Here is a 27,894-nt window from a genome sequence, read left to right on the forward strand (position 1 = left end):
CTGCAGTAACTACGTGTGTTTTGTGGATGCCGAATCTGTTTTGTCGTGCTGGGGTGTGTTTGGGACCTGGTAACAATACAATAAGAGGTGTAATAAGCATTTGTGATATTTTAAGAAATACAAAAGTTGTGTGCAGCACTTCAAGTCAATTTAATAATAGAAGCAACAGAGCATGAACAAAAGTTCAATTTTATATATTTTCTTATCAAATAACATTTATAAAACTATTGTGCAAAACAATGTAATTTCTGTCTTCAAAGGCTCTGCACCAGTGGATAGTCATAGTCCTCTTAAATTAGGAAATATAACAAGTATGCATAACTTAAACAAGAAAGTGGTTAGCCTATATACCGTATGTACATTTGTACATAGACGTGGTTTGAGGGCCCCTGACATGATGATAAGCAATACTGCAGAGTCGACAAAACCTGCAACACAAACTGTATATAAAATGTGATATTACTGGCTAGTACAATGTAATTTATTTGTTTGGCTAATTCTCCCGAAGAGCACTCCCAGGTTCATGGCTGATCTCAGAGTAGAAATGCTTCATCAGCAAACCCCGCTTAAGGTGACAAAAGCCAACTAAAAACTGGAGTATCAAACTAGTTTTGAACTGTTAACTTGTTAATACATACATACATACATACATACATGTAGTTCAAAGAGTCAACAAATTCCAATAAACTTCACAAAAATGTAAAAATAACTACATTACAATATAATAAATCTCAAATTACTATATTTTACAAATGGAGAGTTCACCCAAAATACAAAATTACTTAAATGTGTCCTTATCTTCAGAGATGAAAACAAATCTAAAGTTTGTATCGTGGTCACTCCTGGCCAATAGACAACTTGTGGTAAAAGGTAAGGAAAAATATGTAAATTAGTAATTGGGCGAACTATCCCTTTAAAAGCTGAATATTCATGATCTATATCTTCAACATGTGAAATTAACATATTTTGAAATGGAGAAAAATACAGACAAGCATAGGCCATGAATGTAAACACGTTGTGCTGACACTTAACAGTAGTTACTTTTGTCACACCTTCAACTGTTTTCTTTTAAGTTTCTTTTTAAGTTCTCTTTTTTTAACAACTTATATTCCAGTATGTCCAATGCTGGGAGCACTCAAGTGTTTCTATAATGAAATGTCAATTCTACTTCTAGTGTTTCCCCATCCCAGAGACATACAGGAGATGGTCCTCTGGGGACTTCCCATGGCTCTTGCTGAGGTGGAGCTTGATGGCATGCTTACTGGCAAACTTACGGATACACAGCTGGCACCGGTACACAGTCCCACCGCCCTCCTCTTGTGACTGAGAAGAGGGTGCAGAAGAGAAGAGGAAAGGGTCCAGGAGGGGCAGTTCATCAGACCCACCTTTCGAGGAGTCCCTCAGGGTCTGTTTGGGGGAGAGCTTGGCCAGGTCCTTCAGTCTGAAGCCCAGGTGGGCCTCCAGGTGGCAAATGTAGGCAGCGGGGGTCCGGATCTGTGAAGCGCACTCGCTGCAGAAGAACACCGGCTGGCCTGAGTCCAGGTTCTTGAGGAACTTGGTCCTGCCGGTTCTCCTCAGCTGGTACTTGACGTTGGCCAGCCAGTGACTGATGGTGGTCATGGAGAGGCCCGTGAAGCGGGACACGTGCATCCTCTCCTGGGGGCTCAGGTCGGACATGATGTACTTGCCCTCGGATGTCGGCCTGAGGCTGGAAGAGAACTGGGCCTGTAGGAGAAGCAGGTGCTGGGGGTTCCAGTTGGACTGACGGCCCTTCCTCTTATTGGCCATGGACCCCTCAGCCTCCTCTTGGGTGGTGGAGCCCACTACATCTGTGACCCGCTCTGTGATCCGCGTCCTGGAGGGGGGCTTGGAGACGTGGTGTGCTGATTGTGTCAGGTTCCTCAGCATGTCGGAGATGTCCGACAGAGCGTTTTCATGTAACGGGCTGCTGGATGTGAAGGGAGAGACCACTGTCATCTTAGCAGGGGTCACCATTGAGGAAGGGGAGACGGAGGAGGCTGTGGATGAGGGAGTCAGAGGGTCAGAGCCCATAGAGCCTCCTCGATCACGCTTCCCTTTTGTCAGGTCCATGGGCTGGTCATCATTGGACTGACTTATGCCGCGACAAGCCACAGGCTCTGGGTGTCTCTTGGTGTGCGTGGGGGAGGAGGCCACGGCAGCCCTCTCGGCCATACTCTGGCTCAGCCTGGACAGCAGACTGAGAGGGTCCTGGCTGGGCAGGGTGGGCTTGGCTGCCTTCCCCAGGTGGACATTCATCACAGATTGAAGAGCACTTAAAGGGTTAACGAAGGGCTGCTCCAGAGGGGCGTGGCCTGTTATGAAGGCTGAGCTGCAGCTCAGAGCAGAGGCAGGCAACGGAACCGTTTTTCTCCTGCTCGCTCTCGCAGACGGCGAGGCTCTGTCGCTATGGCTACTGTCACTGTTAGCCGGAGTCACCGCCCTCCACTCTCGAAGCAGGGACTCTGCTCCAGTGGACTCTGCAGCGTCACTTCCACAGGGGGGCCGGTGCACCTCTCTCTTGGGGGACACCTCTCTCTTGGGGGACACCTCTCTCTTGGGGGACACCTCTCTCTTGGGGGACACCTCTCTCTTGGGGGACACCTCTCTCTTGGGGGACACCTCTCTCTTGGGGGACACCTCTCTCTTTACCCTCCGCTCCACTTTGGCCACTTTCTCAGTCACCTTCTTAACCAGCTCCTCCATGGCCTGGAAGTTGTTGAGGTGGGGGAGGGGGTAGCTCTGACTAGCCGGTGGGGAGATCAGGGGCTGGCTCTTGCTGAGGGAAGAGAGCACCCCCTCTCCTCCAGTGAATAGGTACTTGAGAGGGGAGCTCTTCTCAGCACTACCCTGGGGCATCTTCAGGGAGTTGGGGAACTGATATGCAGCGTGGATACTGGGGTATCCCCCGCAGCTGGGGTTGCCACTCTGGGCTTTGTTGATGGCCGAAGTCACCGTGTTCTCCAGGGACTTGAGAATGTCGAAGCCGCCCTTGGGGCTCTCCTTCAGGTCCTCCTCGGTCAGATAGTTATACTTTGTGGAGTTGTGAAACTTCTCCTCCACCTCCTCGTCCCCGTTCGAAACCTTGTCATGGCTGACCATGTCCTTAGTACACTCGTCCTCCATCTCCTCTTTCTTAATGTCTTTGAGAGGAGGGGAGATGGCCAGGGCTGAAACGGCAGAGGGTGGAGGGGGGGAGAATGTAGGAGCCAATGGGATTGACTGAACCCCCTCCTGTGTGGGGGGTGTGGCCTGTACAGAGCTGGGGGAGGCAGCCTCTGGGACAGGCCTGCCTCCTCTCTTGCTGGGGGGGTTGCCATTGGTGACCCGGAGGAAGTGACCAGTCACCATCATGTGGGCGGTCAGCTCCTGCAGGGTATTGTGGGAACTTCCGCACTCCATGCACTTGAGGATCTGGGACTTGCGCGATTCGAACTGCCACGCATAGCTGGCGCCGTTCTGGTGGCCGAAGCGGTTGCTGGGGGTGATATAGGGGTTGGAGACCTTGTGGGAGGGGTCGTTGGGGTCACCACTCAGGGATGCTTTGGGTTTGGGGGTCACCTCTCTTGAGCTTGGGGAGCCAGGGAGGTCCAGGCTCCCAGAGAGTGGGCCTCTCTTCCTTGAGATCATTTTGGCTGCCACAGGGGCCAGTGGCTCCTTCAGAGGCACTTTCTGGTAGTGTTTGGTCTTGATCATGTGAACGCTCAGGTCCTGCAGGGACTCGAAGGAGTGGCCACAGTACATGCACTTCAGCACCTTCGCAGCATCCTCCTTGCCTTCCATCTCCAGCAGGGAGCGCTTGCGAGGCTTGGACCAGTGCCCCTTGGCCCCATTGGCTCCCCTCTCATGATTGTCATCGCGGTAATGGCCCGTGTCGTTCATGTGCACAGTGAGCTCCACCAGGGTGTCGTAGGCGGCACTGCAGCCCTTGCAACGGAACTTGCTGGCCCCGGTGAAGATGTTGCCGTACAATCTGGGGTTCTGTCTATGGAGCTGCACTGTGCTGAAGAGACTGGGCTCTGAGGGATGAGGGTGGTGGCGGCTCTGAGAGGCCTGCTGCTGCAGGGACTTAGCCACTGCAGACTGGTGCCAGTCATAACTACTGCTGCTGCTACTGCTGCTGCTGCTAGAGCTGCTAGTCCGGGGTGGCTTCTCCACATGTGTCAGTGTCTGAGTTGGCGTTGGGGTGGGGTTAAAGTTCAGGGGCGACCAATAGGTGTTGGTCAGGAAGCTGGAGTAGATGGTCTTCATCTGTTCCAGGGTGTCTAGCGCCAAGGGAGTGTCCAGCGCCAAGGGAGTGTCCAGCGCCAAGGGAGTGTCCAGCGCCAAGGGAGTGTCCAGCGCCAAGGGAGTGTCCAGCGCCAAGGGAGTGTCCAGCGCCAAGGGAGTGTCCAGCGCCAAGGGAGTGTCCAGCCTCACCCCTGCTCCGTTCAGAGGCTCTTTGACAGGCCTCTCCTCGGCGTCGACAGAGGTGGTCTCAAAGTCTGACAAGGGGTCGCTGGCATCGCTCACGTGTGATTCAATGTCCATCTCCTGAGCAGAGAGCTCGGCCCCAACAATGGAGTCCCGGTCACCCAGTGGCTCTATGGTGAGGTCCTTTTCTGAGCTCTCTCCGTCCTCTTGAAAGTCCACGCCCTCTTCTTCCACCTCCTCAATCGCATGCTCCTTCATCTCCTCCAACTCCTCTGGAGAGTAGGCTGGAGGGGAAACAAAAGAGAGGGTGTGTTATATGAAGGCCACTGAACACACTGACTAATTCTATTAATTTAATCATATCTGATAACTTTTTTTCTTTTATTGAACTACCCTCTCCCCTGGTTGGAGGACTTGGTGGAAAGCATGAAAATTGTTACATTGAAATAATATAGATATTCACTGAGTATACAAAACATTAAGAACCCGGATGTTTCCATGACATTGACTGACCAGGTGAAAGCTATGATCCCTTATTGATGTCACTTGTTAAATCCACTTCAAATCAGTGTAGATGAAGGGGAGGAGACAGAATAAACAAGGATTTTTCAGCCTCGAGACAATTGAGACATGGATTGTGTGTGTGCCATTCAGAGGGTGAATGGGCAAGGAAAAATATTGAAGTGCCTTTGAACAGGGTATGGTAGTAGGTGCCAGGTGCACTGGTTTGTGTCAGGAACTGCAACGCGGCTGGGTTTTTCCCACTCAACAGTTTCCCGTGTGTATCAAGCACAGGAGTTTGGTGGCACCTTAATTGGGGAGAACGGGCTCGTGGTAATGGCTGGAGCGGAATAGTATCAAACACATGGTTTCTATGCATTTGATTTCATTCCATGAGCTCCGTTGCAGCCGTTATTATGAGCCATCTTCTCCTCAGCAACCTCTACTGGTATCAAGCACGGCCCACCACCCAAAGGACATCCAACCAACTTGACACCTGAAAAGCATTGGAGTGAACATGGGCCAGCATCCCTGTGGAACGCTTTTGACACCTTTTAGAGTCCATTTGACAAACTCATGCTGTTCTGAGGGCAAAGGGGGTGCAACTCAATATTAGGAAGGTTTGAACACACTCAGTGTACAAAACATTAAGAGCACCATCCTAATATAGCGTTGCACCCCCTTTTGCCCTCGGCACAGCCTCAATTCGTTGGGACATGGACTAAAAGGTGTTGAAAGTGTTCCACATGGAGGCTGGCCCATATTGACGCCACTGTTTCCCACGGTTTGGCTAGATCTCCTTTGGGTGGTGGACCATTCTTGATACACACGGGAAACTGTTGAGCGTGACACAACCCAGCAGTGTTGCAGTTCTTGACACAAACTGGTGCGCCTGGCACCTACTACCATACCCTGTTCAAAGGCGCTTAAATCTTTTGTCTTGCCCATTCACCCTCTGAACAGCACACGCACAATCCATGTCTCAATTGGCTCAAGGCTTAAAAATCCTTCTTTAACCCGTCTCCTCCCCTTCATCTACATGTGACATAAATAACGGTTCATAGCTTTCAACTCGATTCACCTAGTCAGTCTCATGGAAAAGAGCAGGTGTTCCTAAAGGTATGTACACTCAGTGTATATCAACCAGTCACTTATCTTAATTCCAACCCTCAGATGTCCAAAGACTGCCCCATCTTTCCCACACAGGGTGTTAGTTGAACTATTGGAGAGAAAGTTTCTCTACTACGGGCGCCTGAGGACTCGCAGGGATAAATGAGCCATCTGTGCGGGAGGCGAGTGAAAGCAGAGTTGAGAAATGACAGTCATCCCATTTCACCTCATCAACCATTAAGGTGTTATTTTCCTCCCAGACAAGCCTGTGTTTATATACTACCCCAGCCACACATATAACTAGCTGATTCTCCTCTACTCTCTCCTTTACTTTGTTTATGGTGGGGTAAAACAAAAAACAATATCTTGGCAAAAACACAATGTGCCATTTTATTTATCTCAGGGCGCAACAGCTTGAAATGAAAGCTAAATCGGAAATTAATGAAGCTCAATCGTGCTGTGGCATTCTCCTCTGGGGTAATAAATGAGTTGGATCAACCTCCATCTGTCAGTTAATTTGTCTGACGCCTCTTCAACTGCCTCTCGTCTGTCTGTCTGTCCGTCTCCACACACACACAGACAGACAGGGACACACACACACAGACAGACAGGGACACACACACACAGACAGACAGGGACACACACACAGACAGACAGGGACACACACACAGACAGACAGGGACACACACAGACAGACAGGGACACACACAGACAGACAGGGACACACAGGATTTCCACTCATTGCTAATAAAGGGAAATATGATTTATGATGATAAGACTATTTAAAATGTTAGATCGACACCTTTCAAAGTCAACTAAATGGAAGTGAGGCACATGAGATTACCAATGGTGATGAGTATCACAGACAGACTAGAAGTGCCTTTTGGAGCAGGCTAACAGGTGCTTGGTGTTAGGCAAAACACACATACACAGGACAGAGACATTTCCTCAGAGAGAAACAGACATAAGAGTGCGAGGTTGAGTAAGAGATGATGGCAACATAAGCGACCTGTCACTTTGCAATGTGTGCGCCCTCGGCTCACCTTAGACAGGTGTGTACGTTTTCTGGGTGCCTGGCCCTGACCGATCACAGGGGACAGCGACCCTCCCTCAGCACCCCCCCCTCCCGTCTTCAGAGAGTGACGGTCCCCTGTAGTGACAGACCCTCCCCCACTCGGGTCCCCACACACTGTCACAGCTAAGTGGGACAAATGTCTTGGTGAAGGACACGTCACCAGCCTCCTCCCTTTGCCCCTTCTGCCCACTTCATTATATAGATCCCCCCCCCCCAAAAAACCCAACAACCTATGAGCAAAGATGTTTTGAACATCCTGTATACTTATGACAGGCGAACATCCTGTATACTTATGACAGGTGAGCATTCTGGCCACACACACACACACACACACACACACACACACACACACACACACACACACACACACACACACACACACACACACACACACAATTCACTAATCCCTTTACACACACACAAACACATCCAGTCTAAACAAAAATGGCATCGCTGGAATAACCCCCATATCCTGTGCTAACACCTAATCTCAGGGCGGCTGGGCGGTGGTCTGATGTTGGCCCTGGGGGTGGTGGGTGTCAGTAGGCAGGCAGGCAGCCCCACTGAAAGGGCCCGTCTAATAGGGACCTGGCAGGTGCGGTCTAGTCTCCCATCCTGCCCGTAGATTTAGTTTGTCACTGGGTATCCATTACCTGCCAGTCTCCGCTGATCTTCTGCGACAGCCCTGATCAAAAGATGTCACTGGGCCCCGTGCGCTTGGCAGGGCCTGGCACACCGCTCGTAAAGAGGGCCAAGCTGGGTGTAAATAAAATGACATGATCACTTCCCTGGCCTCATGTCCTGGACACAATTATGATAATGTGAGGGGGGTTCTGAGGAGGTAAATCTCTCACCGCTCGGCAGACAAACTAGCAGGGGAGATATCTCAGGCTTAGGTTTTTTTCTCTCCTCCGATCTCCGGATGGTGTTCGTGTGAGTGTCTAATTTGAAGGAGGAAATACAGTCAGGATGAGGTGGCTACGTTAATGTGTTTGTATCCAGAGCAGCTGGTCACAGATGTCAGGTTCAATCACTGAGGTTATGACTCTGGCATTAGCAGGCAGGTTGAAAGAGAAGTCCTTAGTTCGCTCTTATAGTCTTGATCAATGACCCACCGTGAACATGCTTCACATATTCCTTTGAACCTTTGTTCTAGCTGTATATGACTACTTTTTGTGTTTCATTTTGGTAAGCCTTTCCTAACACAAAAAATGTTTAAAAAAATATTAAGAACATAATTCCAATCTCCTAGTCTAGTCTAAAGTCTAGACAGCAAGGCTAAAATGTGGGCTGAAAGGGCATCGCAATAAAAACGGACGACCAGCAGTCAACGCTCCCAGGCAATTTAAAATGCAAAACAGTCATTACATCTGAGCACTATCTGTTAATTTGATCCCCAATGACTGATCATCCATCACCGTGGGTGACAACCACCATCCAATTATTCTCCCAAGCTTGACTGACAACAGAGGTGATTTATCACTCTAATGAAATGTGATGGGTGTGTTGGGTTCATTCTGGGAAGAATGCTGGATTATTAGGAATACACCTGGAAGGAGAATTAACAAATAAAGGTGAAATAAATAAAAATAGCTAGCGACACTCTCGAGGATTATCAAAGGGTTATTTGTGGAGGTGTAAGGTTTGACATGGAACCATCTAAAGAACCCTTTGTGGTTCTAGTGTTCCGACGATCAGGAACAGGGAAGAAACATGGGATGAATGGGATGAACAGGCACTGTGACTATACACCAAAAGTTAGACGCAAAACCAGGCCCTCTCTTCTGATGGTAGATGGTACACCCTAGTACATCATCAGTAATCATTTAGTCAAAGGCAGGACTCACACCCTTGTCCGGGAAAGGCTGGTGAGTGATGGAAGCAAGACACAAGAAACGGTGAAGTCTTCAACTGAAAAAAAAATATGAAAGAAAACAAAAACATGCATCCTGAAGTAATCAGCTTTTAAGAACAGTAAGGGTGGATCTGTTCACCCTCAGCTCCCTGCATTGCCCAGTGATCACCTCACTCAGCCTCCACACAGATGGGGTAACAGCCAGTAGAGCTGGGAGCCAAATCACACACAACACTGGGGTAAACAGGACGTGTAATCAAGACACTACTACCAGAGTCTGCACTTCAACCACTGAATGACATAGCAGCTTACAGCTAGCTACAGGAGCTGACCACAGAACAGCTGAAAAGAGGGAGAGGAAGGAGAAGTCAAAAGGAGTAAAAGAAGGAGAGTGTTATATTTGTCGGTGGTCCAACCACCAACTAGCCTAAAGCGACAGACTTAGGCTATCATAGCTGGCACCGAAGCAAATGTGGCTAATGGCTATTCATAGCTTAATGATGGCATCCCTTTCCTATCTCGTTCTGCTACTGTACCACGTAACAATAACAGTTCCACAGATAGGAGGCCAGGGGTTGGCCAGCTAAAACAGCCAGCTAGAGTTAAAAACGGAGGAGGAATAAGGGAGAAGAGAATGGATTCATTCATTGAACATGATGAGCCTGCCTCTATCCCACACATTGCTTTTGGTGAGAATTGGCTAACAATAGGTAGTTATAGCAGGGCGGCTATTTAAACAAATCCAAACCGTGGATAAATCTCTCCTGTCCCAATAGGCTGCTTTTAGGGTAACTAGAAAAATAGGAGGTAAGTCTGAAAATTGTTAAGACATGCTTCAAAGTGGCAACATCCTTAGAGGATCACGAGGTGGTAGTGAACAACACTCTACAGTATGATCAGAGATCACAGTAAGGGTACTGAGAGTGGAGAGAGTTAAGCAGGGCCTCACTCCCCAGCTGTGGTGTTTCTTATTCCGGACATTTGTTCTTTAACTGGGCCCTCTTGCTCTTAAAGCAACACAGTGCCTCGGCAGGGGGGCCTTACTTACAGGAAGGAGCCTTAAATAACACTTAGAACCTCCAGGAAGTCACCACAGCCTAAAAATCACACAACCGCAAACCACCGACTTCCACTAGTTCCAGTTTCCCAGCAGTCGACTGACTCCAGGCTTTAAAATAGATTTGAATAATTCCATACCAAAACAGTCTTGTTTGGTTCTATCAAAATGTCCGAAGATCAGTGGGGAAAGTAAAATGAAATGTCTTCATTCCTTAACATTTGTCATGCTAGGCTAACCACTCATTGGTCTTGTGGTGGTATTCCACTCGTGTCCTCTGTTGCTAGGAAGGAGGGAGTAGCATGAGGTGAAATTATACTCTGTCAGAAAAAAATGTGACTTGTTTCAGGAAACTAGGCATATGTCGCACGTCACTACTTCACAGGAGATGCATTTGAACATAAATATATATTTTGTTTTAAATCAAAATCTGGAACACATTAACTTTCATGTGCCTTAATAACAAATGTGTATTCCAATCAGTAAATACAAATAAAATTGTTAAATTACGAGCCTAGTTGGTTTAGCCACAGAAAGTCAGGAACCTTCTCACTAGCCATGATTGGCTGAGATAATGGATGGACTGGACATGCTGGGAGATGAATTTGGATTGGTCTGCCATGTAGCCGCTTCTGTCTATAAGGTGAACTGCTCAGTATGTGTTGATAGCCCTTTCTACAGTGCCAATTTCGAAAGATATAACATTAGCCATCGAGAACTACAAACGTTTTGCTACAATTCTCAACAGCATTGATGCCCTGAATTTAGCAGGTGCTATCGACAGATCAGTTGGAAAAGATGGAGTAATTTCTGCACACACCACTGTCAGTGTGAACTGGAGTGACTTGACAACACTGGCCAAACAAGATGTCGCTACAAACAAAAACAGAGTTTAAATGGTTCCAGTCTGCTGTGCAGCATTCATCCATTTATACAGGTAAGAGTCTAGCTACATTTTCAGATATTATAAGTCAGAAAGTCATTTTCATTGCAAGTTACGGCATACTATTAGCTAGCTAGTGAACGTTAGCTTGCTAGCTAGCTAACGTTACGTGTATGATCTGTGTAGTAATGTTATTAGAATCAGAAAACCAGTTGCATTGCTAGTTGTAGCCTAATGTTAGCTAGCTAACATTAAAACCTAGTTTATTAGCTTTAGCTACCTGCAGATTCATACTAAAGCTATGACAATGTTTGTATTGGTAGTAATAGGAGTTGGAATTATGCCGGTTCATTGTTGAGCTAGCTAGCTCCATGTCTAAACAAAAGACTCCACTTTGCCAGTTGATTACATCAAGTTAGCCAGGTGTGTCTGGGGGTGATTACAGCCATCTATAGTATTTCATAAACATGAGTACATGTCTAGACATAAGTGACCAATCCACATAGATTTTATTTTATTTACTTTATTTTATTATACCAGAGACAATTATGTGAACAACATTGACAATACACCAAAATCAGATTAGGATATAGGGCAAGGGCTAGATAGTGTATTTTTACCTGGAGTTTATCTTATTGTAAGCTACTACTTTTACCACTTTCATAGTCTTCAAATCTTTGATTGTTTACTAAACTACTCACTCTGTTTAGTACATGGCCTCACATGTGAATCCTTAAAGAGATGGGTGGGGCTAATGCTTATGAGGGTATAAACAATGCAGAAACATTCAAGGGCCATTTTCTCAAAAGTGGGGTTACAAGTTTATCAACTTTCAAAGGAGTTGTTCCTCGACTGCTGTGTATGATGTAAGATTTTCTAGCGCTCTACTTTCATCCGATGTAAAAAATAAAAAAAAACACAATTAAACATTTTGCTACATAAGACCGAATCAAGGTGGTCGGTAACAGCTACAGGTGGAGTTTCTCTCAACCGTCAGTGGAGGTAAGACAACATAGTCCAACACTCGAAATGGTAGAAAATAGTGGCGTAAGTCATAACCATAAGAGAAAGATTTACTAATATGTGGCTGTGTTTGATCGCTCAAAAAGAGATGCTCCCGGCAGTCTATTACCGTACATCAATGTTCCTCCTATTCTGTTCCTATTTTCTACCCCCTAATGAATGATTGAATGCACTGTGTCCGCTGATTGTAGTGCAGGATGTGTGCTCAAGGAGATGGGAAAAACAGATTCCTCTTGCTCCAGGTGAGGCTCAATGCTGTACCATGTTGAGAGAGCGAGTGAGACTGGGAAAGCAGATAGATCAAACTGTACTGTACTCCCAGAATGCTGCATTGTTGTGTTATGACTGGACCTACAACAGGCAGCTGTATACAGACCTTCAGGACCTGAGCTATACTGTGTACAAAACATTAAGAACACCTGCTCTTTCCATGACAGACTGACTAGATGAACACTATGATTCCTTGAGGTCACTTATTGAGGTCTTGTTAAATCCACTTCAAATCAGTGTAAATGAAGGATATTTTGCCCTCAACACAGCCTCAATTAATTGGCGTATGGACTCAACAAGGTGTCGAAAGACATCCCCAGGGCTGTTGGCCCATGTTGTCTCCAATGCTTCCCAATGCTTTAACTTGTATAAAGTTGGCTGGATTTCCGTTGGGTGCCATTCTTGACACATGGAAATTGTTGAGCGTGAAAAACCCAGCAGTTCGACACAAACCGTGCCTGGCACCTACTAACATACCCCATTCAAAAGGCACTTGAATCTTTTGTCTAGCCCATTCACCCTCTAAATGGCACACATACACAATCTGTCTCAAAGCTTTTAAAATCCTTCTTTACCTGTCTCCACCCCTTCGTGTACACTGATTGAAGTGAATTTAACAAGTGACATCAATAAGGGATCATAGCGTTCACCTGGATTCACCTGGTCAGTATGTCATGGAAAGTACAGGTGTTCTTAATGATTTGTATAGTCAGTGTATGTGTGCCATTCAGATGGTGAATGGGCTAGACAAAAGATTTAACTGCCTTTGAACAGGGTATGGTAGTAGGTGCCAGGTGCACTGGTTTGTGTCAAGAACTGCAACGCTGCTGGATTTTTCATGCTCAACAGTTTCCTGTGTATATCAAGAATGGTCCACCACCCAAAGGACATCCAGCCAAGTTGACACAACTGTGGGAAGCATTGGAGTCAACATGGGCCAGCATCCCTATGGAACGCTTTCGCCACCTTGTAGAGTCCATACCCCGATGAATTGAGGGGTACAACTCAATATTATTAAGGTGTTCTTAGAGCTGTGGCAGTCATGAAATTTTGACAGCCGGTTATTGTCATGCAAAATACTGGCGGTCTCACGGTGATTGGGGCGGCAGGGTAGCCTAGTGGTTGGACTAGTAACCGAAAGGTTGCAAGTTCGAAACCCCGAGCTGACAAGGTACAAAAATCTGTCGTTCTGCCCCTGAACAGGCAGTTAACCCACTGTTCCTAGGCCGTCATTGAAAATAAGAATTTGTTCTTAACTGACTTGCCTAGTAAAATAAAGGTAAAATAAAATAAAAATAAAATTAACAGGCAGGTTTAGCATCTCCATACAAGCCTTTGTAACATCTACATTTAACAAAGTTGACCTACTGTATGTTATTTGGCTATGCACACCCTGTTCTCTCATCAAGTCATCATATTTTCTCAAGTTAATCTTGTCTTTACTAATATGTCAAATTAGTTTTGATTTAGAATGGCCTATTATAAACATAATATATGTTGGATACTCCTCTAGGCAGGTACCCTAGTGGTTAGAGCGTTGGGCCAGGAACCGAAAGGTTGCTGGATCGAATCCTCGAGCTGACAAATCTGTCGTTCTGACCCCTGAACAAGGCAGTTAACCCACTGTTCCCCGGTAGGCCGTCATTGTAAATAAGATTTGTTCTTAACTGACTTGCCTAGTTAAATAAAAGGTGCAGGTACAGAGAATGGAGGCCACTTTCCGCGTGGTTCGTTTCACTCATGTCTGGTAGCCTACTCGGGTTATTTGCTGCCTGTTCCTGCAGTTTTTTAAATGTATTTTGAATTTTTATTTCACCTTTTTTTAACCAGGTAGGCTAGTTGAGAACAAGTTCTCATTTACAACTGTGACCTGGCCAAGATAACACATAGCAGTGTGAACAGACAACACATGTTACACATGGAGTAAACAGTTAACAAGTCAATAACACAGTAGAAAAAATAGGGGGAAAAAAAAGAGTCTATATACATTGTGTGCAAAAGGCATGAGGAGGTAGGCGAATAATTACAATTTTGCAGATTAACACTGGAGTGATAAATGATCAGATGGTCATGTACAGGTAGAGATACTGGTGTGCAACACCCAGCACTTAATTTGGGAAACCAAGTGAAATCTGTAGTAACATTTTTTCATAACTAAACAGCCCAGCTCTCTGCACACCAGAGAAAGGAATATTATATAATGGCACAATCATTATTTAAATTTACACACACACATTTATACCACCTTAGAAAGGCTGTCCATTTCATTGTGTTTCATTGTGTTTGTATTTGCATTGATGTCAGTGGTTGGAGGCCTATTTATTGCCTACCTCCCTACATTTGTACACACTGTACATAGGAACGAATCTATGTGTTATTGACTGTACGTTTGTGTATGTGTAACTGTGTTGTTGTTCTTGTCGCACTGCTTTGCTTTATCTTGGCAAGGTCGCAGTTGTAAATGAGAACTTGTTCTCGACTGTCCTACCTGGTTAAAGAAAGGGGAAATAAAATAAATAAAGAGGGACAATAGAGTGCCGAGAACCAGGCCAATAGTGAGTTGGATACTCCTAACTACGTCATTGGCTTCATCAATATGTGCATCGATGACGTCGTCCAAACAGTAACCGTACGTACATACCCCAACCAGAAGCCATGGATTACAGGCCACATCCGAACTGAGCTAAAGCTGCCGCTTTCAAGGAGCGGGACAATAACCCGGAAGCTTATAAGAAATCCCGCTATGCCCTCCGACGAACCATCAAACAGGCAAAGCGTCAATACAGGACTAAGATCGAGTCGTACTATACCAGCTGACGCTCATCGGATGTGCATGGCTTGCAAACATTAGACTAAAAAGAGAAGCACAGCCGAGAGCTGCCCAGTGACACAAGCCGACCAGACAAGCTAAACTACTTATTTTCTCGCATAGAGGCAAATAACACTGAAACAATGCATGAGAACACCAGCTGTTCCCGGAAGACTTTGTGATCACGCTTTACGCAGCCGATGTGATTAAGACCTTTAAACAGGCCAACATTCACAAGGCTGCAGGGCCATACGGATTACAAGGACATGCAAAACATTTTAAGCAGACCACCATAGTCCCTGTGCCCAAGAACACTAAGGTAACCTGCTTAAATGACTACCAACCCGTAGCACCCAAGTCTGTAGCCTTTGAAAGGCTGGTTATAGCTCACAACACCATCATCCCAGAAACCCTGGACCCACTCCAATTTGCATACCTCCCCAACAGATCCACAGACGATGTAATCTCCATTGCAATCCAGTGACCTTTCCCACCTGGACAAAAGGAACACCTATGTGAAAATGCTATTCATTGGCTACAGCTCAGCATTCAACACCCATAGTTCCCTCAAAGCTCATCAATAAGCCAAGGACCCTGGGACTAAACACCTCCCTCTGCAACTGGATCCTGGACTTCCTGACGGGTCACCCCCAGGTGGTAAGGGTAGGCAACAACATGCCACACTGATCCTCAACACAGGGGCTCCTCAGGGGTGCGTGCTTAGTCCCCTCCTGTACTCCCTGTTCACACTCATGACTGCACGGCCAGGCACGACTCCAACACCATCATTAAATTGGCCGATGACAACAGTGGTAGGCCTGATCACCGACAATGACGAGACAGCCTATAGGGAGGTGGTCAGAAACCTGGCCATGTGGTGCCAGGACATCAACCTTTCCCTCAACATGATCAAGACAAAGGAGATTATTGTGGACTACAGGAAAAAGAGGACAGGGCACGACCCCATTCTCATCGACGGGACTGCAGTGGAGCAGGTTGAGAGTTAAGTTCCTTAGTGTCCACATCACCAACAGGTCCAAGCACACCAAGACCGTGAAGAGGGCACGACAAAACCTATTCCCCCTCAGGAGACTGAAAAGATTTGGCATGGGTCCTCAGATCCTCAAAAGGTTCTACAGCTGCACCATCGAGAGCATCCTGACTGGTTGCATCACTGCCTGGTATGGCAACTGCTCTGCCTCCGACCGCAAGGCACTTCAGAGTGTAGTGCGAACGGCCCAGTACGTCCTGTCATCCAGGACCTCTATACCAGGCGGTGTCAGAGGAAGGCCCTAAAAATTCTCAAAGACTCTAGCCACCATAGTCATAGACTGTTCTCTCTGCTACCGCACGGCAAGCAGTACCGGAGCGACAATTCTAGGCCCAAGAGGCTTCTAAACAGCTTCTACCCAAAAGCCATAAGACTCCTGAACATCTAGTCAAATGGCTACCCAGCCAGCCAGACACCACCCCCCTTACTACTCTCTGTTGTCAGCTACGCATAGTCACTTTAATAACACTAGCTACATGTATATACTACCTCAACTAACCAGTGCGCCCGCACATTGACTCTGTATTGGTGACCCCCTGTATATAGTCTCGCTATTGTTATTTCACTGCTGCTCTTTAATTACTTGTTACTTTTATCTCTTATTCTTATCTGTATTTTTTTGAAACGGCATTGTTGGTTAGAGGCTCATAAGTAGGCATTTCACTGTAAGGTCTACACCTATTGTATTCATGTGACTAATAAAATTGTATTTGATGTTCACTAACATGTCCAGAGTGCATAAGAGGAGATTACCGTGACTCAACGGTCACATAGAGTTTTACTGTGGTCATGTCTCATGACTGCCGGTGTGACGGTAATATGGTCACAGCAATAACCCTAGGTGTTCTTAATGTTTTGTACACAGTGTATATTGGTTAATCTGACATTCAACCAGCTACATTAAAAAGACAAAGATCTCTCACACACAAACAAATCTGAGGAGAAAGAGATAGAGACCCTCTCAGATGTTATGTTCTCACCACATCAAAGGGACAACCATTCAAGGCCCACTCCACTCCCAACAAACAGCTGCTGCGATGATCGCCTAGCAACGAGGAGGTGATGGACGGGGACCTAAGATGGATGGGCACCATAAATCACAACACCAGTGTCTATGTGTGTGGGGCGGGAGAGAGAAACAAAACAACCTTTTTTCTAATTGTGGAAGAGAGAGGAAGCAGCGGAGCTGACCTTGCCTTGACCCCTCACTGTACTCTTATTCATGATTGTGGAGTAACTGCCCGGAGCACAGAGGAGCAGAAGCCTGCTGACCTCCACAGGGCACAGTAAAATGGGAGGGTTTTGGTCAGACATCTAGTCCATTGTATTTCTAATTTACGCTACACTAATCAAACTGAATATCCATTAAAACTAACCATCACTTTTTTTTACACCTAGGAAGCAAGGCACAATTTTCCCATTAAATGATTTGCAAGCACATTGTTAGCTTATAAAAGACGGGGACCGAGTTTTGTCAGAGGGCCGAACCCTCCAGGCAAAGCAATCTGGGTAGTGTAGTTGAGGGATAAATGTCATATCATCCACTATAGCTGGGCCATATGATTCGGCCCAACTGCTGTGGCCCGGGTGTCTAGTAACACTCCGCCAGAGAGCACGGTCATTCATCACACAGTGAGTGTCTGTCTAAGGCTTTCCACTCTGCTCGTCCTGCTCTCCAGTTACAGCCCTACACGGCCAGCCTAAATAATATTCTCCATGATAAATGGCACTATAAGCCTGGTATCCATCATTAATCTGCTTTTTACTCTTGGGGAGTGCTGGTTAGGACCACAGGATAGCAGAGCAGCTTGGGTTCATTTGGAGGCCAGCCTAGCATGAGTGATACCCATCATCCCGCTCATCAGTCGCACACACCATCTCCCTCTCTCACACAGCCACACACACAAACTCCATTGCACACACGCAAACACGCACCGTAACACAAGGTGTAAATTACACACACATATACATATTCACACACACTCAAACACATCATATATTCAATAACCAAACATCCAGAGACTCATGGAAGAATATTCTGTCACTCATCAAAACATCACGTAACTTAATCCTCTGTCATCTAAAAAAAAAACCCTTCCCGTTGTCATCGTCCTCCCCACCACCTTCTCACCAGTATTTTGTACAGTACCATACTGTTGTGAGTCTTAAAACTGTGCCGTTTCTCTTTGTTACTTTCTTTCTGCTCATTTTCTAACTATACCTCACTCTGCCTCTCTTTCTCAATTCCTTCCCCCCTCTCTCTTTGTTTCTCTCAGTCCCTCTCGGTCTACTTCTCTCCTCTTTCATTCTCTTGCTCGCTCCCTCTTGCTCCCTCCCTCCCTGTGTGTCTGCTAAAGCCAGTATGATAAATGACACACGTCCGTGTGTCAGGAACGAAGGGTGGGTCAGTGATAAATGACTCTGTTGAAAAGGAAATCGGCTCTTTGGCATGGCCGGGCTATTCTCCTCCTGGATTTGGTTTCAGGACCCCTGAAGACCAGAGCGGGCTCAGTATCCTGAAAAGACCACACATCCCACTAGGCTCTGACGCGTTGCCCTCTGGGAGGGGAGTTGAGGGTTTGCGTAAGCAAGACTGCCCCAATTGTTGCCATATCGCAGCTGCATCTATCACAACAACGAATGGCGGGACTATTTTTATAAAGTATCTACGTAGGCCTACTCCACTCACATACATTAGGGCCCTGAAACCTGATCTGAGGAGGGTAGAGCTGTGAAGATGCCAGTAGCACAATATTTTTTTCCATGGCAAAAATTTGAAAAAAAATGAAGCAGATCAAGCTGGTCCTTTAAAAACGTGCTGCATGTGAAATATTGTGTGCTATAGCTTGGAAAATAAATAAATGTGATTCCGAATGAGAATCTAATGTTTGTTTCCAACATTAGGGCTGTTTTCCTAAAGGAGTTAAGTCCGCTCCGTGTTTTGTTTTGTTTTCTTGCCACGTTACTAACGAGTATTGTGATACTGGTATCGTCTCGGCTCCGGAAGAGGGTGGCTTAGTCTTTTTGTGATTCGGTTCACTCCCTTTTCTGTTTTGGAGCCCGGCCCAAAGTCTGACATCTGCCAAGTGGGGTTAAAAAAAAAACACAAAAAAAGAGGAGCCCGTTCCACCTCTCCCTCCCTCCCAGTTTAAGGTGGCATTGTTATCATTACACTGGGTGGTGTCTGTCAATACCTGTGGGAAGCACTCAGTCAACCACCCCTCCTCAATGGCATGGCAGGCAGGTGCAGCGAACTCATTAGGTATGCACTTATCAGACACATAGATCACAGGCATGACTCAACCCCGCCGGAATCCAACCACAGTAACTTTCATTAGCCATGGGTGGCGCTGCCTACAAAACTACAAAAAGAACTTCCTTGAGACTCGAACCTGCACGGTCTAGTCCTACCTGTTAGTGGAACAATTACGAGCCCATATGCCCCCTCATTCCTCTAATGACAAATATAGAACACACACACGCAGTCACCCACAGATATAAAACAAAAAAACATTTTTGTTGGTCTCTGCAATTCATATGTCAATAAGCATATTTGTAAGTAATCATATGTGGTTTCAATTTCAATTAGTATTTTTGTTCTATGTGCGCTGTAATGATAATATACAGTACCTGAGAACATTTCTGTCACAGTATAATAGATGCTCCAGTGACGACAACAGTTGTGAGTAACAATGAGGAGGGGGGATGAGGAGTGGAGGGGGTAGATGGAGGGGAGAGGTAGAGAGATGAAAGAATTCAGAGGAACGATGGCCTATGACTGACACTGGGGCCTCTATGGTTGCAATTCCTTTCATCACCCCTGCCATCCAAACCACCCACCCACCCACCCACACACACACACACACACACGATGGCTGCCACAGCTGACCTGGCAGCTATAGGCCTGACCCTGCAGAAACAGGAGACCTCTAGCCGTAGAGCCCAGTCTAAACCAGAACTCCCAGCGCCACTGGAACTGCTCACAAAGATTACTGGAGCACAGGGAGGCCGGATTAGAGCAGGGGGCTTGATTTCACTAACCTGACTTAGTAGGAGACTCGATACCTGCCTGAATTTTTTTTATTTAATTTTTAAATAAAAATAAAACGCACTCTCATAGAAACACATCAAACCAAAACATGCACGCACGCAAGTACCCACACAGGCACACACATACCAAATAGAGCCACTAACTGTGAGGATGCTAACTTATGGGGCCATCTTGTTAGGTCCCAGTCACTACACTGAGTACACTCACTAGAATGCTTTAATGTAAAACATCATAGCCCCTGGGCCTACAGCCTAAGCTAATCATAAGCTATGTGAATGCATCCGGAGATTCTTCCCCAGCTGTTTGCGTTTCTCCTGTCAGGCTGCCCTTGGTTGTTAAAAGCACTCAAACCTGACCCACACAGGTACGCCCGGCCATTTGTCACCTGCAGCGGAAAATTGAGTTACAGCACGACCAAAGGCTAGCGCTGCGCCGGGAGGGGAGGCACTGTGTAATATCAACTTGATTACATCAAAGTGGTGGCAAACCTGGTTGGTTGAGGCCGGGCACACAGACTTGTCATCTCCAATCATTAAGCCTGTCAAGACTCCATCAGCCTTTCCAGCTAATTAGGTGAAGTCTAATGAAGCAAGCAAAACTTCGCCTTTTTCTAGGAAAATGCTGAGGGGGGAGGGGAAGGACAGCGGGTGAGAGATATAGAGAATATGAGAGAGAGAGAGAGAGAGAGAGAGGAGATTTTTCATGCAAGTCTCAAGGTTGCTGTGGGCTTGCTTTCCCCCTCAGTCCCTAATCAAGGCCCATCATCTGTCATCCTTTTCTTTGCACTCTCCATCACCATGCTCTGTGCTGCAATCAATTCATCATCACCCTTTGTGTGCCACTGAACAGTTGACAACTTTATAACTTGCAGCTGGAGGGACCCACTGACAAAAAGGAGGTAAAAATAAAGAATAAATGAACAAAGAATGACATTAAAAGTTCCCCAACATTTCCACAACAAACACAGAATGGGTCTATTTTACAACATCCCATGATCCTGTCTCAGAGACAAAACAAATGGACAGAAAAGATAAAAAAAACTACAGAAACAAATATTTCTCGTTCTGAAATCAGAAAGCTTTCAGACATTCTTTATGCTCTCCCTCTCTCCCTCTGAGCGAGTGTGTACATTAGGCAGGGGCATTCTGATGAAATAAAAGCCTGGGCCAGCGTATGGCTAAACAGAATGGGAGCACTCACTCAGCCTGTCTCTGATTGACCATTAAAGCCATTGATGAATGGGCCTGTCAGAGAAGAGACAATTAAATCAAACATGAAACAAAGCCTTCCCGACTGCCTGGTCTAATAGAGAAAACCATTCCTCCCCTCCATTAAATTGTGCACTTCTCATTTTACACCCCCCCTTGTGTGCATGTGTGTTTGTAGTGTGTGTGTGTGTGTGTGTGTGTGTGTGTGTGTGTGTGTGTGTGTGTGTGTGTGTGTGTGTGTGTGTGTCAAACTGTGAAACCACTTTACCCCTCTGCTTTTTGTGAGTCACTTGACCATTGCAGGGGGGGTACACGATGCTTTCAAAGTGCTTTTAATGTGACGTCATGGGGCTGCATAACATGGGGGAATGATTTCCTGATGTAGATCGGGAAGAAACAGATCAAAGCGGATGACAGCTAATCAATCAACTGTCAAATCAGACATGGCAACTGTCGATTATACCTTCTTTCAGTCCACAATCTCTTCGTCTGGACCCAATTGTTTGTTTTATACAAATACAAAAGCGTAAGTTATTCGTCCACCTCCCAATTCCAAAGTTAGCCGCTTGGATCAAATGTTCAAAGCCCCTATAGACTCAGAGTATTGGCACCGCCTTGGGCATTTCGCTATTACAGATGGAACACTTTTCACACATTTTAATTCTTCCACAAAAAGGTAAGTTAACGTTTACCGGGAAAGTAAACTATCCATGGGAACAATGGGAAGGGGAAAGTTGACGGCAGCCATTGGATGTGGGTGATACTGTGACAAATAGTATGGCTACTTTGTAACGAGGGGGAACAAATGGTAATATTCGAGGGATAGGCCTACAGTTACAGTACTAGTATGCTACTCCTGGGATAGTGGGTTCGTATTACAAAGTGTTATTACAAATCAAGTTAGCCTATACATCGAGTAGATGCACTAGTATTCCTATGGGGAAGAAATACTGGAAACGGAACTCCAAAGGTTTGAGATTGAGAACAACAAATCTTTGAGCTGCTATCGCTTCAAATAAAACCACTCCTGTCGTAGTGGGCTACGTACCTGCCGCGCGCTTGGGCGCTTCTTGTTTCCGCCGCGGCATGTTTGGTTTCCCAAAGAAGAGTTCTTTGGCCTCGTAGAATCCGAGCTGCTCCACTACACCGCGATTACGCCTTCATACACGACACAGTGACTATTGTCCGGAAGAAAACTAAGAGCATTGTTGTCAAATAGCACAGAAAAGTCCGCGGGAAAAACACAGCAGGTCAGGGGCGAAAAACGGCGAATGTCTATCGTCCCCCGCGCGCAATGACTGTAGTGGTCAACAGCGTTAAACGCGGCCACCTCGGATCCTCTCTTGTCTCATAGATGATCGCGTCACTCAAAACATGAGAATGGGCAAACCCACTGCTCCGTTAACTCTTTACACCTCGAGAGGGGAGGGACATTATGACACAAGGCAGTTCTATTCTCTTTACTGTCAACAATGTGTGGGCTACATCTATTGACTGAAAACAACAAATGACTAGTCATTTTAATGTAAAAGTCTAAACGAGATCACTGGGTGTCCAACTCTGACGTCACCCCATTGAAGTTGACATTTAAAAAGGTAAGGGTTAAGGTTGGGGTAAGGCTTAGTGCAGGGACATCCCAAGGTTCCCGGATAGCACTAATTATACTGAAAAATATAAACGCAACATGCAAAGTGTTGGTCCCATGCTGAGCTGAAATAAAAGATCCCAAAAATGTAAAATACACACAATAAGCTTATTTCATTCCAATTTTGTGCACAAATATGTTTTCATCCCTGTCAGTGAGCATTTCGCCTTTGCCAAGATAATCCATCCACTGGCATATAAAGAAGCTGATTAAACAGCAAGATCATTACATAGATGCACCTTGTGCTTGGGACAATAAAAGCCCACTCTAAAATGTGCAGTTTTGTCACACAACACAATGCCACAGATGTATCAAGTTGAGGGAGCGTGCAATTGGCATGCTATCTGCACGAATGTCCCCCAGAGCTGTTACCAGAGAATTGAATGTTCATTTCTCTACCATAAGCCGCCTCCAACGTCATTTTAGAGAATTTGGCAGTATGTCAAACCGGCCTCACAACCGCAGACCACCTGTAACCACGCCAGCACAGGATCTCCACATCCGGCTTCTTCACTTGAGGGATCGTCTTAAGACCAGTCACCCGGACAGCGGATGAAACTGAGGAGTATTTCTGTAATAAAGCCCTTTTGTGGGGGAAAACTAATTCTGATAGGTTGGACCTGCACCCCTGCCCAGTCATGTGAAATCCATAGATTAGGGCCTAATTATTTATTTCAATTGACTGACTGTAACTCAGTAAAATCCTTGAAATTGTTGCATGTTGCATTTATATTTTTGTCCAGTAAAGAATAGTTTATGTTTTGATAGGGAAATATATTTTGTCCAGTCTAGGGCTATGTGATTAAAGGGTATAATGTTCTATAGCAGTGGTTCTCAAATTTTTTATAGTCCCGTACCATTTCAAACATTCAACCTCCAGATGCGTACCCCTCTAGCACCAGGGTCAGTGCACTCTCAAATGTTGTTTTTTGCCATCATTTTAAGCCTGCTACATACACGCTATACGATGCCTGTATTTAGTTTTCATGCTAGTGAGGGCCGAGAATCCACACTCACATAGGTACGTGGTTGCAAAGGGCATCAGTGTCTTAACAGCATGATTTGCCAAGGCAAGATACTCTGAGTGCAGCCCAATCAAGAAATCTAGCAGTGGCTTCTGATTAAATAAAATTTTCACAGAACCGCTTGATGCAATTTCGATGAGGCTCTCTTGTTCAGATATTGGTAAGTGGACTGGAGGCAGGGCATGAAAGATATAACGAATCTAGTTGTTTCTGTCATCCGTTTTGGGAAAGTACCTGCGTAATTGCGCACCCAACTCACTCAGGTGCTTCGCTATATCACAATGGACAATTGTCCATAAGCTTGAGATCATTTGCACACAAAAAATCATACAATGACAGAAAGACCGGTGTGTTGTCCTTGTTAATGCAGAAAAAGAAGAGCTCCAACTTCTTAATCATAGCCTCAATTTTGTCCCGCACATTGAATATAGTTGAGGAGAGTCCCTGTAATCCTAGATACAGAAAATTCATGTGAGAAAAAACATCACCCAGATAGGCCAATCGTGTGAGAAACTCAGCATCATGCAAGCGGTCAGACAAGTGAAAAATATGGTCAGTAAAGAAACCTTTAAGCTCATCTCTCAATTCAAAGAATTGTGTCAATACTTTGCCCCTTAATAACCAGTGCACTTCTGTATGTTGTAAAAGCGTTACATGTTTACTCTCCATATACTTGCATAGTGCAGAAAATACACGAGAATTCAGAGTCCTTGCTTTAATATCAATTTTCACTGTAGTGTGCAAAACGTATTTCAAGCCGTCAGGCATTCCCTCGGCAGCAAGAGCCTCTCGGTTGATGCTGCAGTGTTGGCGGCGGGAGCAACTGCTTGCATGCACGTTACCACTCCACTATGTCTCCCTGTTATGGCTTTTGGGCCATCAGTACAAATACCAACACATCTTGACCACCAAAGTCCATTTGATGTCACAAAGCTGTCCAGTACTTTAAAAATATCCTCTCCTGTTGTCATGGTTTCCAGTGGTTTGCAGAAGAGGATGTCTTCCTTAATTGACCCCCATAAACGTAACAGACATATACCAGGAGCTGTGCCAGGCCAAACGTATCGATTTCTCTGGCTTGTATGCAAAGCAGTAATTGTTTCAAAACATCTCCTGCCATGTCACTGATGCATTGTGAAACAGTGTTGTTTGATGAAGTCATCGTCTGTATAGTTTTTTTGGCCTTTGCTCCAGCATTGTCCCAACCATATCCGCGGCAGCAGGAAGAATTAAGTCCTCCACAATAATATGTGACTTGCCTGTCCCAGTCACTCGGTAGCTAACCATATAAGACGATTCTAGCCCCTTCTTATTAATGGTATCTGTTGCTTTTATACATGTCTTACTAATCGAAAGTCTTCTTAATTCTCGCTCAAAAAACTTGCATGGCTTATTTTTCAAATTGGCAGGTTTCGTTTCTAAATGTCTGTGTAAGAGTGAAGGTGTCATTGAGTTGTGAGATAGCACTTGTGCACATATAACACACTGTGGCTGAGGAAAGGCACTACTCCCAATATAAGTGAACTCCAAATCACTGTAGTTCTCATCATATGTGCGCCTCTTCGATGGTCCAACGTCCCTGTCTGTTGTTCAGTGCTTTCCCGGGTAAGGGGGCAGTAGCTCTTCGGCTGCGTCAGATTCACAACTGTCAGTGTCGATGCTAGCTGGGCTAACAACAAATGTAGAATTACTGATTCTAGCATTGGATGTGCTCGTGGAAGCAGAACAACTTGTGTTGTCGACAGGTGCTGTACTACCAGTATGTGGTATGGTATGTGTCTCTATGGATGTGGTTCTTACTAAATTAACTGTTTGAAAATGTCAAGAATTTATTTTTTAGAATAAAAAAAACATTTTATTTTTTTAAATGTGAATCACATTCAGTTATAGAACATCATCAAAATGTAGTTTTTAGTGTTGGAAGCAGGGTAATGATTACATGGCCATGTTCATTTCCCCCATCCCTTTGGCTTGGGACAATCCTTCAAGGGGGGTAAGGTCCTTGGGATCCCCTTGTGCTTTTGACCGGTACTGACCTCTGTCAGCAAAAGCTGCACACACACACACACACACACACACACACACACACACACACACACACACACACACACACACACACACACACACACACACACACACACACACACACACACACACACACACAAATTAAAGCATAAATCCCCCTGATCTGGCCATGCCCCCTTCTAACAGCACAGGGACTGCAGTCTCAGCCTAGTCACTTTAACAACATGAAATTACAACCCAAATGGGATGTCAGGGGTTAGAAGTGTCTCTCGCTGCAGTATGTGAATATATTTCCTCCCATGGATTTACCCTCATCATGACCTCCCGAGGAACAACAAGTAACCGACAGTGACTGGCTGATTGGCATTTTTACTGCCAAATTAAACCATCTCAGGGACTGTCGGAGGTGGGGAAAGCATCCTCTCCAAAATTAGTGAGCCATCATGGTGACAGAAAGTTACAGGAACATGGTGTCATCTTGACTGCATATCGATTAACCCATAAATACTGCAGCATCTGGGTGCTTTTCCTCCACTGTAAAAGGGAGTTATCTGTGCCATATGTCTTGGTGGGGGAGACTGTAGAACGCCTGGACATAAAATACCCCTAGCCTATACGTAACCTTGTAGATAACTTACCTTGTAATTAAATGTGAAAACAATAAATATGATTTACATATTGTAGTACAGACCCTGCAAACAAAAATGAGTTGTTAGGAAGTCCCCGGAACGTTAGGAAATGGTTGCCTAAAGTGGTCAAGACGTTGTGTCATGGTCCCCTGGAGGTTTTGTGTAGTCCCCGAGGACGTTCTTGGCACATTGTGTCATGGTCCCCTGGAGGTTTTGTCTAGTTCCTAGTTTGTCCTGGGGATGTCCCCGAGGACGTTTTGAGGATGTTCTTGGGACATTGTGTCATGGTTCCCTGGAGGTTTTGCCTAGTTCCCGATTTGTCCCAAGGACGTCCCCGAGGAAGTTTTTAGGACATCCCCATTACATTTTTAGGACATTCATGGGATGTGGTGTCATGGTCCCCTGTAGGTTTTTGTCTAGTTCCCAGGTTGTCCCGGGGACGTCACCTGATGGTCACAAAGAAACATTTTCCCCCAAAATGTTTTTACCCAGGGAACACGCACCCTAGTTTCATACACATCACCCCTTGTAATTGTTGCCAAGCCCATCAAGGCCCTGATGGGTGGACCACAAATCAATTCTCAGCGCTTTGTCTTTTGACAATTTTAGGGACTCACAAAAACAGTGTTCTCAACTTACATACAGTATTTGAAACACAGGCATACAGTACATGATTACAGTCCTCACCTGGGATTTGAACTCATAACCTCTCAGTTCACAGCATCCTGATCTTCCTGCTACGCCACCATGTCTGTAGCAACAACTCATTTCACCTGTAGTAGGCCAGCTTTGTTAAAAACATGAAAAACTATAATATGTATCTTAGGGATTCATCAGTAACATTAAAACATAATAATATGCCCCACCCACATTAGACAACTATACTGAAAACCCTAACTCAAATTGTTGAAATACTTTAAGTAAATTAAATCAATATGAGAATAGTCACATTAACAGATAAATAACATACCAGTGCAGATAGCACAATTTCAACATGTGCAGAGATGTATTATACGTAAGGAATGTGTAAAGGATTCTACAAGCTTTGTGGAGCAGCAGAAATATTAGCATACCCCAAATCCAGAGGTTGTGGCTTTATATTGAAAAGTCAGTATTAAGTGATCATGTCAATTGTAATCATACTGTCATTGATTACACTATTTTAGCTGAACAGTGTACTAAAACTACCCAGACCATTTCATACCTTTACTTATAATGTTATGGGACACCTGGAACCATCACATGA

The 27,894-nt window shown here is 45.5% G+C and overlaps 1 protein-coding gene across 1 annotated transcript; it reads right to left on the reverse strand.

Annotated features, from left to right (window-relative positions):
• Nucleotides 1-134: 134 nt before the first annotated feature.
• tshz3a (teashirt zinc finger homeobox 3a) lies at nucleotides 135-22,698 on the reverse strand. Its single transcript, XM_035798276.2, has 2 exons — nucleotides 22,373-22,698; nucleotides 135-4,715 (listed from the first exon to the last, which is right to left on the reverse strand). The coding sequence occupies exons 1-2, from the start codon at nucleotides 22,410-22,412 to the stop codon at nucleotides 1,171-1,173; spliced, it is 3,585 nt and encodes a 1,194-aa protein (XP_035654169.2). The 5' UTR covers nucleotides 22,413-22,698; the 3' UTR covers nucleotides 135-1,170.
• Between the last annotated feature and the right edge of the window lie 5,196 nt (nucleotides 22,699-27,894).

Source organism: Oncorhynchus keta, chromosome 22 (genome assembly GCF_023373465.1).
Source record: "Oncorhynchus keta strain PuntledgeMale-10-30-2019 chromosome 22, Oket_V2, whole genome shotgun sequence".
Lineage (NCBI taxonomy): Eukaryota > Metazoa > Chordata > Actinopteri > Salmoniformes > Salmonidae > Oncorhynchus > Oncorhynchus keta.